Raw genomic sequence first — 16,731 nt, forward strand, 5'->3', positions numbered from 1 at the left:
GGATGCCCAGCAACCCTGAAAGAGTAAAGATGTTACTCTGGATTGATTTAACCTTCTTGCCGATTTCCTGATAGTTACAGCACTTCCTGGAGAAAATGGGTTAATGGAAACAGCAGAGAAGTCACCATGGAATTTTAAATTAAAACTAAAAACAGAACATCCAATTCAGAGACACAAAGCTCCTTTTCTTCTCAAACTATGCACAGAGGCACCAGTTTCCCAATATCCATTAAGCAGACACTGTACTCTAAAAATGTCTTATCATGTGTATGACGCTGCAACACTTCATTTTATTTAAACAATATTTTGTACATGATAAAGATCAGCTAATAGCCATTTTACATTTCCATTGTAACGGTCACAGAGTGCACACTGTCATGAGACCGCTTTTTAATGCTCACTGGCTGATTGTAAAGGTTCCCAAAGCTCTTCTGGTGAACAGGGGAAAACCATCACAAAAATGAAAAAAAAAGGGAATTCAGGAAGGGAAACTGCACATAAAAAGCCAGTTCACTTTGAAATAAATTGTAACTGTGAATACATTGTCCTCTTAATTAATTGAAAAATTGTTTTACTAAAAGCAGATGTTTGACCTCACTTGTATTTGTGTAAATAATTTAGACCCTATATTCCCCAAAGATAACAATTTGTTTATGGCTCCCATTTAGATCTATTAGAAAATCTATGCATTTAAGCTTGGGTGAGCAGTGTCAGCTCCAGGGTCTGATGAATGAGGGGCAAATAATTATCTTGAGTCGGGAAACATGTGGGTGTTCTACGGGTGGGTGGAGCTAGCCCTGGTAGTAGGTGTGCTCCGTGGGTGGGGCTTGGCAGTCAGCAGGCATTACTGGGTGGTTTGGCATGTGGCTAGCAAATCTGGGGAGTGACTAGAGGGAAAGAAATAGCATCAGGGAGGGTCATTTTGCCCCCCTGCCTCAGCACAACTGATGTGAAACCTGAAAGATTGGGGTGGTTTTGCACCCCTTAGACACACCTGGCTCTCTGGTTGAATTTCTAATTCATTCCAGTTCTTAAAGGAACAGTAAAGTCCAAAAAATACTTTTATGATTTAAATAGGAAATATAATTTTAAACAACTGTCCAATTTACTTTTATCACCAATTTTCTAATTCTAGGAGGTTCATATGCTAATTTCTTAGACCTTGAAGACTGCCTCTAATCTGAATGCATTTTGACCACTAGAGGGCTCATGCACGTGAAGTTACCCTGGAGTGAGCACTGATTGGCTAAAAAGCAAGTCTGTCAAAATAACTGAAATAAGGGGGCAGTTTGCAGAGGCTTAGATACAAGGTAATCACAGAGGTAAAACAATGTATATATATAACTGTGTTGGTTATGCAAAACTGGGGAATTGATAATAAAGGGATTATCTTTCTTTTTTAAGAACAACAATTCTGGTGTTGACTGTCCCTTTAAGGGATTTTATCTGTAGCATATGTAATAGCAGCAAAGCAGAGACAAAGGAGCATGCTCTGCTGTTTATCTATGAGGTCATCAGTAGAGTTTCTGATTGGATGCACCTTTCACTGACACAGGGGAGAAAAAAATAGCTATATTATATTGGTAGCTATTGGGGTATGCAAATAAAAGCACCCATTGTGGTGCTAACATTACCTTTGCTATGTGATATGAACCCTCGCACATACATACACACTATCTATGCAATGTAAGTTGTAAGGTAAGCAAAAATGTTTACTGACCCTTTAATTTCCCAGAGTATATCTATGACATAACAGGAACATCTGGTTAAACATAAAAACATATAAGATAAAGTTGTTTCATATGTTTTTGTTTAAAGGTTTTCCTTCACAGGGTTTTCACAGACATTCATATACATACTAGATTTGTGGTAGAAGTAATTAGAAAAGTTCAAAATCTTGAAAAGCTGCTTGATGGATTGGAATGTCTGCCATTATGGGGCATGTGGTTAGTCATTGTCAGTTATGCAAATTAGAATGTGATGTGTTCTGCCGATCAGAAGAGGAGATTACTGTTTCAAATAAGGCCCACCTTTGCCTCCTTAGAAATATCCCTCTTGGTCTATAGAAGATGATAAGGACTGTCTAGAGCGAAAGGCTTAAAGAGACATAAATACTGGTAAAACCAAGAGTATCAACTTGTGCAAGAGATGATATCTATTTTGGTTTTACCTTTTAAAGGTATATGAAACCCACATTTTTTTATTTAATTATTCAGATAGAGCATGCAATTGTATTTCTCTGCACTTAATAATTTTCTTTAACTTAAAATGTCCCAAAAGCAGAATCTTGGGGAGTAATAGAGTGGCATCAAATAGTAAACCACTTAAAAAAAAGTCACATTTTCTTGAGTCAAAACAGAAATATATAGGAGGAGCAACGCGTGCATGAGCCTTGGCACAGATACATACCCAGCGTTTCAAGACAATACTTAAGTATTGATTGCATTGCTTACAGTATGTAAAGAAGCCAAACTACAGAGTATGAGAAAGGAGTGAAACAGTGCTAGAGGAAATATTGTGAATATACATTTATGCTAAAGCCAAAAACACACACAGTTCTACAAGGAGGAATAATAAATTCTGTGTACATTTGGCCTACACTGGGATTTGCTAGTTAAGTGATACTGCAGGCTCATTCCTAAGCAATACAGAATTTAGGGTAGGTTTACAAATAAAGAATAATAATAAGCTGGCTTCAAAATAAAGCCAATAAATTATGAGTTATTAATCTTCTTTCAAGTTGGATTTTTTTATTGTGTTTTTCAAGGTAAAACAGGGAGACATTCTGTTAAATAGTACAACTATAGTAAATAGTAGAGCTATGTTGCCTTGTAGAATAAAGGATGAGAGCAACAAACTCTATGTCGCATAAACCTGTATCCCACATTTAGCTGCTTCAAAAGACTTGAAATATTCATCAGTAGAAGGGGCGAAAATACAGGGGGTGTAGGGTCCGCAACTGCAACTGGGCCCCTGAGTGTGGGGGCCCAGTTCAAAAAAATAAATAAAAAAAATTATAAATAAAAAATGTTGACCTGCCGCTGCCTGCACTGATATCATGTGAGTGTGACATGATGCTTCACTAGTGTCTCTGACTGCAGGGGTTAGTGTTTCTGTTTTACCCATTGGTGTTCCAGTGTGTGTGTGTATATGTATGTGACTGTGTGTGTATTTATGCATGTATGTGTGTGTGTATGTATGTGACTGTGTGTGTATTTATGCATGTATGTGTGTGTGTATGTATGTATATGACTGTGTGTGTATTTATGCATGTATGTGTGTATGTATGTATGTGACTGTGTGTGTATTTATGCATGTATGTGTGTGTGTATGTATGTGACTGTGTGTGTATGTATGCATGTATGTGTGTGTGTATGTATGTGACTGTGTGTGTATTTATGCATGTATGTGTGTATGTATGTATGTGACTGTGTGTATTTATGCATGTGTGTGTGTGTATGTATGTGACTGTGTGTGTATTTATGCATGTATGTGTGTATGTATGTATGTATGTGACTGTGTGTGTATTTATGCATGTATGTGTGTGTGTATGTATGTGACTGTGTGTGTATTTATGCATGTATGTGTGTGTGTATGTATGTGACTGTGTGTGTATTTATGCATGTATGTGTGTGTGTATGTATGTGACTGTGTGTGTATTTATGCATGTATGTGTGTATGTATGTATGTGACTGTGTGTGTATTTATGCATGTGTGTGTGTGTATGTATGTGACTGTGTGTGTATTTATGCATGTATAAGTGTATGTATGTATGTGACTGTGTGTGTATTTATGCATGTATGTGTGTGTGTATGTATGTGACTGTGTGTTAATTTATGCATGTATGTGTGTGTGTATGTATGTGACTGTGTGTGTATTTATGCATGTATGTATGTATGTGACTGTGTGTGTATTTATGCATGTGTGTGTGTGTATGTATGTGACTGTGTGTGTATTTATGCATGTATGTGTGTGTGTATGTATGTGACTGTGTGTGTATTTATGCATGTATGTGTGTATGTATGTATGTGACTGTGTGTGTATTTATGCATGTATGTGTGTGTGTGTATGTATGTGACTGTGTGTGTATTTATGCATATATGTGTGTGTGTGTGTGTATGTTTGTGGAACCAGCAAATTACAGACCTTGTTACTACAGCATGGGGGGCAGGTGGTAAACAGTGTCACTGTACAGTACCACTATATATGGGGGGGGGGGGGGGGCTGGACCATGTCACTAACTACTGTGGTCACTTTATAAAGTACTGGGGCGGGTAGGGTCAGGCCAGCCCTCTCACCGGCAGATTACAGACTGTTTCACTGACTCACTATATACAGTACTGGTGGGTTAAACAGTGTCACTATATACAGTAATAATAGGGGGTCAGACCATCTCACAGACTGTGGGCACAGGGTACCTCCTTTTGCAGACATGTAATCGGATTCACATTTCTTTTCCTGTGTTAAATGTAAAATGAAAAAGAAAAAAAGATGTGTATCAAATTCACCTTTTTTCGGGGGGGGGGGGGGGGGGCTTCTTAGATTCTTGCACCTGGGCCCTGTGGTTTCTAGTTATGCCTCTGATCAATAGCATTAAAAAAATACAATCAGGAAAATGTTTTATTCCCTTGGTAACATTTCAGGGTTCTGTGGCACTGAGAGTGTTACTATGCAGTTAAAACTGGACACAAGAGAAAAACAGAGAGGCCTCTCCCACCCTTAGCTGCTTAATGACAATGTCGAAAGCTCTGGGCTTTATTAATGTATGAACACACAAGCCTGTCACCTCAACAGACCCTGGGGACATGAATTTAATTTGCCAGCCTATTCAGCTTATTGAGGACATTAAACAGAAGGCACAAAAAGCATCACTTATTTCAGCATGCCAGAGCAATACCCAGTTACCACATGGCAGAATTCCTACACATTTACCACTAAACACTCCATGTCATGACAATGCACGCAGCTGAAATATAGCTTTTAAATAAAGTCTCTTAAAATGTGCTGTCATGTGTCCTAACACTGATAAATATATATTTTATCTCCTGTAAAAGATCACGGTAGTAAATTTTCTAGTTTTCAATTTCAATTTGCTTGGCCATTGTTGTCCGGTACCATCCACTTAGCAGGTTAATATCTTATACTGTATATAAAATTGCAGGGGAGCCCCTGGCAGCAATAAATGGGTTAATTAAATGCTAAATAATAATAATGTCTTTGCCTTCCTGTCACAAGCAGTAATCACAGACATGCCTAGATGGGTTACAGGAAAACCAATACAAAAAATTCAGATATAAACATTTCCATTGCCTCTAAGCAGTTAACTAATCAACGCTATAACCTCTGCATAGATATGGAAACAGAGTAACTTACCTAGACGAAAGAAGGCCTCTGTAGCAGCCTGTCTTATGTTCTGCATGATCAAAACACAGCAAGAGGAAAGAACGGAGACTGAATGAGAGAGAGATTGAAAGAGAGGCAGGGAGCTGTGTTCATCACTGTGCTGGCTCTGGTACGGAGGCAGTAGGAAAAAACTGCGTCTGATTATGGGCACAGAAGGGTAGAAACCGGGATCTGTTTTTCTGCACACATTGTACTAAAAATAATTGGATGCTGCAGACACAAATCATAGAGCTAGAGATATACTGTGTATTGCTGCTTCACTGGGAGGCTCATACTCTTAGTTCGCAGTCATTTTTTGTTACATAGATTTACTGCACACTCAGTTGTTCATATAAACAAGAAATGCATTAGTAGAGGTCACCCTTTAATCAGTAATTGTATACAGTGCTCATGCTGTTTTGTTCTTTTTATTTTTTTCTAATCAAGCAGATTTGTCAGACAGACTACTTTACAATCTAATCTCTTAAAGCCAAAGGATCAATGGTTTTTTTTAAGGTAGTTAAGGCTGAAACTAGCATCTTATCTCCCAACTCAAAATATGATCAGGGTTGAAACAGTGGGAAATGCACCCAAAGGTGAAACTTGCTGAACTAAACATTGAGGGTTAAGTCTCAGTTTCTTTGAACAACTCCTGTAAGTCATTTAGGGCTGATTGGTTTAAACTGTGTTTGGTTTATGATTTTCAAGTTCCCATTTGACATTTTTGAATCCAATTGTTGACAATATGTGAGAAGAAGAGCTACAGAGAGATGGAAGAATGAGTGTTTGAGGCCTTCCGTTATACATGGTGGATGGTCTGTCCTGGTTTGGGGCTGCATTTCTACCAGTGGTGTTGGCGATATTGTACGAATTGATGGGATCATGAATGCTGAAAAGTACAGACAGGTTTAAATTGATTATGCCATTCCTTCTGGAAAGCGCTTAATTGGGAATGGTTTTATTTTTCAGCATGATAACGATCCCAAGCACCCTGCTGATGAAGTGAAATCATATTTGGAGAAAAACAGCTGATAAAACACTGACAGTCATGGACTGGCCTCCACAGAGTCCAGACCTAAAAAACATAAATTATGCTTAACTGATAATTTTCTTTTCTTCTGATGGAAAGAGTCCACAGCTGCATTCATTACTTTTGGGAAATAAGAACCTGGCCACCAGGAGGAGGCAAATACACCCCAGCCAAAGGCTTAAATACTCCACCCACTCCCCTCATTCCCCAGTTATTCTGCTGAGGAACAAGGAACAGTAGAAAAAATATCAGGGTGAAAGGTGCCAGAAGAAAAAAATAAAAATAAGGACGCCCGACATAAAAATTATGGGTGGGAAGCTGTGGACTCTTTCCATCAGAAGAAAAGAAAATTATCAGGTAAGCATAATTTATGTTTTTCTTCTTAAATGGAAAGAGTTCACAGCTGCATTCATTACTTTTGGGAAAACAATACCCAAGCTATAGAGGACACTGAATGCCAAGACGGGAGGGTACAATAGGCGGCTCATTCTGTGGGCACCAAGCCTGAAACCACTGCCCACAAAAAAACCAGCTTCGTCCGAAGCTGAGAAAACTTTGAAAGGAAAAGCCCCGAGGACACTCACCCACAGGTAGTCCTGAGCCTAGCCAGAGACCGCAAAATCGGACTCAACTAAGCCAACAGGCCTCCAGGAGACACCGTCTCCCAAAAGTCGGTTCCTCAGCACTCACCCCTCACTAAAGAAGGGAACACCAGTGAGGGGTGAGTGGTGAGGAACCGACTGTTCCGAAAAAATCCCGAAAGGTCACAAAATCCATAAAAGTAAACCCCCCTAGAGCGAGCCCAGCTTACAAGGGTCCAAATGGGTCCCGACAGACAAGGGGAGACTACGCCAAGACCAGAAAAAAATGGAAGTATAGGATCGGGCATAGGAACAGAGAAACCTGTTTCTCAAATATCGTGCAAAGCACCAAAAGACAACAGAAGACAAATCGTCCAAACTTGGAATGCTGAAGTATTCCGCTTACAAAAAAACGTGTAACAGACCCAGACGAAACACCCTGAGCCAAGAACACACCGCCATCATCAAGATGACACAGAAAATACTTGCTGAGAAGTAAAAATGGCCAGCTAAGGAACAGATTGCAAGGAAAACTCCCAGACAGAGGGCCCACTCTAGACAATCCAAGCTGTCAGACCTACCCACAGGTCTTCCAAAAAGGGGGAAGCACATAACCTCCACGAGGCCCCCCAAGAAAGAGGTGATACCCAGAACCCGAGGTGGAGCAATCCTAGACCCTCTGCTTGTAAGCCAATGGAGCTAGCTACTATGCCCACCTAGATCCTGAAAATGAACACATCTGTCAGAACCCACTCCCAGCCGGGCCAGCCCCAGCAACGACAGGTTTGAAACAGGGGAACAGAAGAACCCCAAAACCAGCTCAAAGATGAGCGGAAGAATGGCCACAGCCAATCCAACAGAGCACGAGTGCAACATGACTCCTTAGAACAGACTACAGGTCCGTAGACCCAAAGGATCTAGCAAAAAAGTCCAACTTAGTCTCGACAAGGAGCCAGCAAGACTCCAGATGGAATGCAACAACCCAGAGAGAATATCCCTCTCTGCTAGGGAAAGTCACCGTTCCCATCTCCTGAATCCAGGAGAAGCCCTAAGAAAAGGACCACATGTCCATAAAAAGGAGAATAAGCTCTCACCCAGAAAGGGGAAAAAGGCTTAAGGGTAGCACCTTCCACAAGCCACGAAGCCACAGGCTAAAGGAGAGATCAATCCCCAACGCAGAAGCCCTGGAGTAAGGGATTCCCCTAAGAACTAGCTTGCTAACACACAACCAATGTGCAATAGTAGCAGCAGTGACACTGCAAGTCCATTCACCTGCAGAGCAGTGAATTCAATGGATAATACAGCAAGCTGACCAAGGGAAACTGCCTAAGGTGATAAACAAGCCCAATGAGCAACGGCAACCAAGACCAGGTCAAGTATTCCGAGTAAAAGGACATAGCCTAAGTTCCCAGGAACCCCGAACCATGGACATTGAGAAAAACTTGCAAGTCCCGAACTAAGGAAGAGACCACCCCTTGCCGAAGTCCCACTCTCCAAAGGAGCTAAGGTGGTAAAAGTCGTACAACGACACTAGAGCCCCTAGACTCTCCAACAGCCTCAGGACAATAAGGCAAAGGGATACCTCAAGGTCTCCACATCAACTCCGTACAAGAGGATGATCCCAGGGCGAAAGGGGCGCAAACCATCCCCAGCTCCGGGAGAAACCCCAAGCAAGCCCAAGGAGACTACGCCCAATGTCCCTAACAGGGAACAAACATCTCTCAGGCCCCTAAAAGGAGACCTAACCTGGAGACCACAGAGGAGGACCAAAAAGATCTCAGAAAAACAGCTAGACAGTACACAGTCGATGTGCAATAGCTGCAGCTGGTTACATTTTGAAAACCATCCGCTGCAAGTGAAGGCTATAAGGACTTAGACAATCCTTCCTGCCTCTAGAATGCTTAGTTGAATGTAAAACAAATGATAACATGAGCACTCGGCCCCTCGACCGGAACAGCCAATCAGAACGGCGCCACGTGTCTGTACAGCCACAAGACAGAATCAAACCCAACAGCACCAGCCTGCATCTGGGTCCTAACCGTCAAGCTGCATAAATCCTCACTCAGAGGGGAAGAAGGAAAAACAGACAAACATAGGAATAACATGTCCCCAAAAACACTTCCGCAGAAGTAACAGAGAGAATCGATCCCAGTTTAAGATTCCCGGAGGAAAGTAATAAACAAATTAAAAAACATGCTAATCAGATAAAATGAAAATATAAGGCAACCCGTAGGTTAACGCCTAATAAGGAAACAGGCCTACCGCAGGACCAGCCAAACGGAGCCCTAAGCTTCCCAAAAAACTGGGAAGGATCTAAAAAAAAAAACCAGTCAGGAGATCTAATGAGGTGCACCATTCCAAGCAGACTGAAAATTCCCGTATCCGAGAAGGATAGGATCATTGAATAACTGAAAAACATGTCTGAGCAAGACGTGAAAACACGCCACTCTATAACGAAAGGCACAACACTCAGGGACATTTACACCCGTAGGGAACTGTACAGGCCCTTCTCAAGGTGGTAGACCCGGGACAATAGGGCACGAGCACAAACGCACATACACGTCTGGACTCTGCAGACGAATAATCGCCAAAAATATGTGGAAGCGAAAAGGTGCTTCAACCTCCGGGGGGAACACGCCGCCCTGCATGGAGGAATAATCATAAACTGGGTTACCCGCATGTGTAGAAGTACGGAGCGGTAGGGAACTCGCCCCTCGGAGGACGGAACCCCCAGAGGCGGTTGGCTCAGCTGTCCCTTGATTCCCAAACCCAAGGCGCTCTCAGATAGCATTCAGAACAAAACTGGTTGACATTTGTCGAGGCCAATCCGGATTCTTCACCGGACTCAGAATCTGAACCTGAAATTAAAACAGTCTCAGTATCAGAATCCTTCTCAGCATCAGAATCCTCCATAACTGGATATATGAATCAGAATCCTCCATAACTGGATAGAGGATATGCAAATATGGACTAAAGAGCAAAACAAAAACGGCACCTGACTCCCACATTGGCTGGGGCACTCACCACCTCCTATGACCAGACCCCTGCGTAACCACGCCTGACCACAAGGTGAATCGGAAAGTCCAAAAAAGTGCGCCCAACCATAAGGTTGCGTCACTTCCAAAGGCCTCAATGTTCCAACCACAAGCCCTGTAAACACCACACATAAGCAGGTTGAATCACATAACAAACATGATTATAAACCCCCCATGTTCAATAACCCCCCTCAGGAGATATTAACCCTTGATTCCAAGATACTAAAGGAGACTCACTGAGACCCTTATGATAAGCTAGACCCGCAATACATTTGTATTACAGTACATTCATAAAGAAGTAAAATGAAACGATCTTACCGGAATCTATGCCGTAGAACAGGAACACAGCCCTTCAAGTGTGACGGATAGTAGCATCGCCTCTGCCATGGACTTGAGAGAAGAAAGCAGGCAGCAGAGCGAAGTTCGACAACGTCGATTGCTTGAGGAGCTGTTAACATGAGTCGGGATGGTTTCGCAGAAAGACTCTCCCTGCATCGCAGGACTCCGGATTACTAAAAACTCCTGTCCCATGTCGAAGAGTACTACCCTCCATAAGAGACAAAATAAATTCTGACACTTCTCTGCCAACCTCCTGGGATGAAAGGCAAAAAATGACTGGGGGATGAGGGGAGTGTGAGGAGTATTTAAGCCTTTGGCTGGGGTGTCTTTGCCTCCTCCTGGTGGCCAGGTTCTTATTTACCAAAATTAATGAATGCAGCTGTGGACTCTTTCTGTTTAAGAAGAAAATGATAGAGGCAGTATGGGATCACCTGGACAGAGAAAAAAATAAAAGACAGCCTAAATCAAAAGAAGAACTCTGGGAAGTGCTGAAAGAAGCCTGGTATAATATACCAGAAAATTACTTCAGAAAACCTTAGGACAGTCTCCCCAATAGAGTTCAAGATGTGCTTAGTGCCAAGGGAGGTCACACTAAATACTCACTTTTGTCTTTTTGCTTTGAAAATTGTGTTTTTTTATATTTTGTGTACATATATCCTGTATTTTCTGTTTGTATCTTAATAAAGAGACCAAAAAATAAATATGGACGGTCATTACAACTTTGCTAAAGCAACAAATCTAATGGTGGCCTAAGACTTTTGCACATTACTGTATATATATATATATATATATATATATATATATATATATATATATATATATATATACGCTCACATTTATATGTATTCATATAGATATATAGGTATAGATATATATTTTACTTAAAAATAATTATATATATTTAGAAATATCTGTTAAAAATAAAATAAATGGGGACAAAATGGCTGCTGCCATGAGTGCAGTGTAACTCCGTTGCTCTGTTGTAACTTTCCTGAATAAAGCATGATATCCTGGGCATAGGCTTCTTAAAATACTCACTAATCAGTGATAACAGCTCCGGAGAACATCAGGCACCCTTCTGACTCACCAAGCACACTGGATGACGGTAAATAAGGGATTTAAGCACAAGCAATCACTAGCCATGTTAAAAACAATAGTGGAAGCAGATCCAACACACTAATCACCTTACACGGATGCTGATCACCCACCAGCAGCATATTCTCCACTATGCCTGAATAAGCATAATAAACTGATCTCGGCAGGCAGTATCGCAGCCCCTGAACCGTCACTGAGATATAACCAGCGTCGAAAAAGAAGTTGCCGCCATCATGGGCCTATATACGCTGCAAAGCTACACAGCTAGTTTGACTCCCGCACACAGAGGAATATCTTCTTCAGGAAACAGCCTTTTAATCTGCACGGGTAAGCGCCATTATACAGGACTTTACAGCTACAGTAATGTAGTAAATCAACTACTTAAAGGGAACATAACCGAGTTTTGGCTTGTATCTGTAATCAAAGGATTCTTATCAGAACCTTCGATCAAACGAACTTGGGTACAAAAAAACGGTTTAATATACCACTAATTATAGTACCAAAACTTATTATATATTACTAAGAGGCAAAATTATAGAGACTTATATTTATATAATGCTTGGATGTAAATGACTCTACTATTAAACTCTACTAATTTTACTCTAAATAAAACATATCACCTGTATTAATATATCAAGGGCAACAGTCTACTACTACCCTTTATGACCTCACAAGGAAGGGCAGATTTAGAAGACAAGCCTCTAGACCTTAACTGGTTAAAGTCACAACTGTATACTACTCATTTATTACTGCCCCATAAACATGGCTACTAGAAGAAACACCAAACATGATAAACACGCCAAGCCCTTGTCTGGGAAGTCTCTACCTATATCATCTTATATGCAGGGCTCTGATTCCTCAGACGTCAGAAATAAAAGGCTTTCTAGATAACCCAAGGTCAACACAGACTCCAGCTCGCAATTAGAGGAAACACATATGTCTACGTCCATATTACAAGACCTACCTTCTAAACAAGATATTGCGGATATTGTCTGCACCTGCATAATGGAAGAGTTTGCAGACATGAAACAAGATCTCCACACCTTAGGGTTCCAAGTAGAATCTTTGGAAAACTGCCAGGAAAAAATTAAGGAAGATGTACAACAGCACCAAGAAACTATCTCCTCCCTACAAAACAAATTGGACGACTTGGAAAATTGGAGTAGAATAAAGAACATACGTATTAGAGGGGTCCAGAGGGGTCCCTTAAAGTGTTTTACCTTGAGACTTCCCTGTTTATTTACAAACATTATTTCAACAGATAAAAGACTACACTTGCACTACAAAGATACAATGGGGCACATAGGTCACTCAGACCTAAACCACCTGACAAAGCCCCACCAAGAGACATAATTATCCGTTTTAAGATGATGTATACAGTTTTGCTTATTTCTATGCAATATTTTCTATTATCTGACACCGCCAAAAAGAACGTCCACGAAGGCCTGATAGCAGTCGCCACCTGGATGAAGGACAACCGGCTCAAACTGAACACAGACAAAACCGAAGTCCTTCTCCTCTGACCCAATAAATCCGCATGGGACAACTCCTGGTGGCCCACAGCCCTCGGTCACCCTCCAACCTCAACCGACCATGCACAAAATCTAGGCTTCATCCTGGACTCCTCACTCTCCATGGACCGACAAATCAATGCCATCACCTCAACATGCTTCCACATTCTTCACCTGCTACGAAAAATCTTCAAGTGGATCCGCACCGAAAGCAAGAAAACAGTCACCCACGCCCTCGTCAGCAGCCGGTTAGACTACGGCAACGCACTCTATGCCGGCTCCACCATCAAACTCCAAAAGAGACTCCAACGTATCCAGAACGCATCAGTCAGACTCAATCTTGACATCCCCCTCCAATGCCACATCACCGAACACCTAAGGAACCTTCACTGGCTCCCCATCAACAAAAGAATCACCTTCAAGCTCCTTACCCACGCGTTCAAGGCCCTACACAACATCGGACCTGAATACCTCAACCACCGTGTAAATTTCTACACCCCCGCCAGACAACTCCGATCGACTGACCATGCACTCGCAGTCATCGCCTGCATCAGCAAATCCACAGCGGGTGGAAGATCCTTCTCCCACATGGTGGCAAAGACATGGAACACCCTCCCGCTGCACCTCAGACAATCCACCTCCCTTACAAAGTTCAGAAAGGACCTCAAAACCTGGCTCTTCGACTGAATGCCCATCTCCTCCCCCCTCCCCCCCTTTCCCTTAGCGCCTTGAGACCCTCATGGGTGATTAGTTTGTGCTCTATAAGTACCCAATAGATAGATAGAGACATAACACTATACATCATCTGACTTTACTGCTCCAAAATGCAAAAGGGTTAAATTCGCCCCATTAAAGGTCAAAAACTTTATCTAACTTAGTTAAACGCCATGATGACATCCTTTTCCTGCAGGAGACTCATTTCAAGCAACAAAAAGAACCCAAATATTTTGGGAAACTATACACGACCCACTACCATAGTTCTGGCCCAAAACAAAAAAATGGAGTGAGTATTCTAATCAATAAATCCCTTCCATTTACTTTACACGGTTTCTGGATTTAGCGGGCCTTCTATATGGAAGATCCATTACGCTTATCATTATATACGCTCCTAACACTAACCAACTCCCATTCTTCCAATACATGTTCAAGAAAACATTTGATTTAGCTAAGGGCCAGTATTCTTACCCGGGGATTTCAATGTTCCCATGCATTCTAAAACTGATAGTACCAATCCTACAACACAAATTTCACGAAAACTGTCCACTACAGTATGGAAAGGTTTGAAAGACTTAAATCTATATGACACATGGAGATTCATACATCATGATACTAAAGATTTCACTTTTTCTCTCATCCTAATAAAACCTATAGTAGGCTAGATTACATTTTTATAAATCAAAAAAGCCTCAGCCATGTACACAAATGTGATATATCCCCTACTTCTTGTTCAGATCACTCAGTAGTTAGCTTAAAATTTCACTGGCCTAACATTCCTACGACACCTTATTTATGGAAGCTAGATGATTCTCTTTTAGATTTCCCCAATTCTGTTACCAAACTAACTAACACTATAAATGAATACTTCAACTATAACTCGCATTCTGTCAATAACAACCATACACTTTGGGAAGCACAAAGTGTGTGCTATGAGGTAAATTTATCAAACTCAAAGCGCATCGCCAACAAACCCACCGTAAACAATACCAAGAATTAATGGATAAATATACAAAGCTAGAATACACACTAAATAATTCCCCAGCTGACCCCAATATCTTAAAAGACATTCAAACAGTTTGAGAGGAATTAAACCATTTTATTGATATAGAATATCAATCCCATTGTAAAACAAGTAGCATATTTTATTTTGAAAGTAACAGAGCAGGCAAAATGTTAGCCAGGGCTTTAAAGAAAAGAAGATTTAAATCCTATATATGTTTAATAAACTTTATTATCTTTATTATCTGTACTGTCTGCAGCAAGGAATCCTCATCCTCATTAACTTTGGTCACACTAGTAGTCACGCACGTCGTACAGCGGTACCGTACTACATACAACCACCCACGTCTACTACTAGTACTTCAGGGCTGCCATACAAGCACACAATTACATTACATAATACATTGCATTGACCATTCCCAATTTGGATCGGCCGCACAGACGCACTATTTCCGGCCTGGGTCTGAGGCTAAGCGTGCAGTGTGAGTGACGTCATGTCACAGTTACACACATGCCCTGCACGTGGCTGCATTACTTTCATGCCACGTGCCGGGTCCACGTGACACAGAGAGGCTAAGGCTGAGAGGCTGTTAGACAGACTGTTAAAAGACTAGTGCTGCCTGTGTGTTGCGTGGGTGTCGGTGTGTCAGTGGCTGGAGGTGGAAACATGCTGCCGCCAGGCTGGGTGGGTTCCCTGAGTCCTCCATTATCCATACATAGGCTCCATATCATTCTCCAGAGTGACTCCAGACCATGGGCATTTTGTGAGGCCAGGGGGCTAGTGAGCAGCGTCACTAACGATGATGCCGACTCGAGGCTTCGATTCAGCAGGTGGCCACTAGCCAGCAGCAGCTGCAGGGCAGGTAGGAGGTCTGGTCTCAGAGAGAGACTGAGAGGACCTTTTCTTTTTGGAGTTGGTGCAACTTGTTTGTCACAAACAATCACATGATAAAGTAAATATATACAATATACACAATTACACTCACTATCTATATATACTGTCATGATTCATTTACTAGCCTAACTTCCAGGCCTAGCTAGTACTACAGGCTGCTTAGGCAGCCTAAGCAGCCTGTAGTACTAGGTCTGGCTGGGTCGGCCGCCTATGTACAAAACAGCAGTCACTCTTCTCTGAGAGTCTCTCCTCTGCTGCGGGCTGCAGTCCAAATGTCCCTGTAATTATTAAAATGTAAAGTAAATTTAATGGGGAATCTCCCATAGTGGTGGTGGTTATTATTTTTGGTTTGAGGGAAATAAACAGTAGATGTATTAAACCACTTGCTGAGCCTATATTAGAGGGCTGCTACCATTGTGCACACTCTCATCCAAAGGGTTAATACCAAACACACAATGACAGTAGCATGGACAAATTTCTTCAGTAATAAGTATTTATGTAGTAGTCCCCTCTGTCATCCTGTCTCAGTCTGTTTAACCCTGTCTTGTCTGTATTTTTTACCCCCTGGCCTGTATAGTATTGCAGGATCTATTGGTGAATTACAAATAAAGTATTTTTTTAGATGTACACTGGGAAGCACCTACCATGTTTATATTCAGTTCACTTCATGTTTTTTTTATTTTGTTGTTGCTTGAAACAGTGAGATGTATTGATATTTTAGGGTTGCCAGGTGTTCAGTATTTAACTGGACAGTCCATTATTTTAGAAGGCTGTCCAGTAAAATCTATACAATACCAGACTCTTAAATGTCCAGTATTTTTTAAAGTCCCCTAAGTGTCAGCTAAATGTAAAGGGCCTCCTATACCTCTATTCATTACAAATATGGCCAAAAAAGAAGTAATGCTGTGCATTTTCTAATATTTGTTACAGGCAGCAATGGGAGTGTTAACTCATTTCTATGTTTGTGCTCCTATGTACATGCATGTTACTGCCAACCAAGGGAATAAAATGACTGCTCAGTTGTGAAATATATATATATATATATATATATATATATATACTGTATGTGGGATCAAGGGTGTATCTGAATGTTGAGGTTTTAAGGGGGACATTGTGTGACTGAAGCTTGCTAAAATGATCATAGTCC

The 16,731-nt window shown here is 41.3% G+C and overlaps 1 protein-coding gene across 4 annotated transcripts in view; it reads right to left on the reverse strand.

Annotated features, from left to right (window-relative positions):
• CDK15 (cyclin dependent kinase 15) overlaps positions 1 to 16,731 on the reverse strand; it is a 657,391-nt gene that overhangs the window by 534,780 nt on the left and 105,880 nt on the right. The window contains exon 1 of one of the 4 annotated variants that reach the window (XM_053698696.1): positions 5,374 to 5,437. The exons of the other annotated variants lie outside the window; for them this stretch is intronic. Coding sequence (XP_053554671.1) covers positions 5,374 to 5,419 — 46 coding nt within the window. The 5' untranslated portion in view covers positions 5,420 to 5,437. Of the gene's footprint in view, positions 1 to 5,373; positions 5,438 to 16,731 lie in introns of those variants that run through there. 4 annotated transcript variants of the gene reach the window in all.

Source organism: Bombina bombina, chromosome 1 (genome assembly GCF_027579735.1).
Source record: "Bombina bombina isolate aBomBom1 chromosome 1, aBomBom1.pri, whole genome shotgun sequence".
Lineage (NCBI taxonomy): Eukaryota > Metazoa > Chordata > Amphibia > Anura > Bombinatoridae > Bombina > Bombina bombina.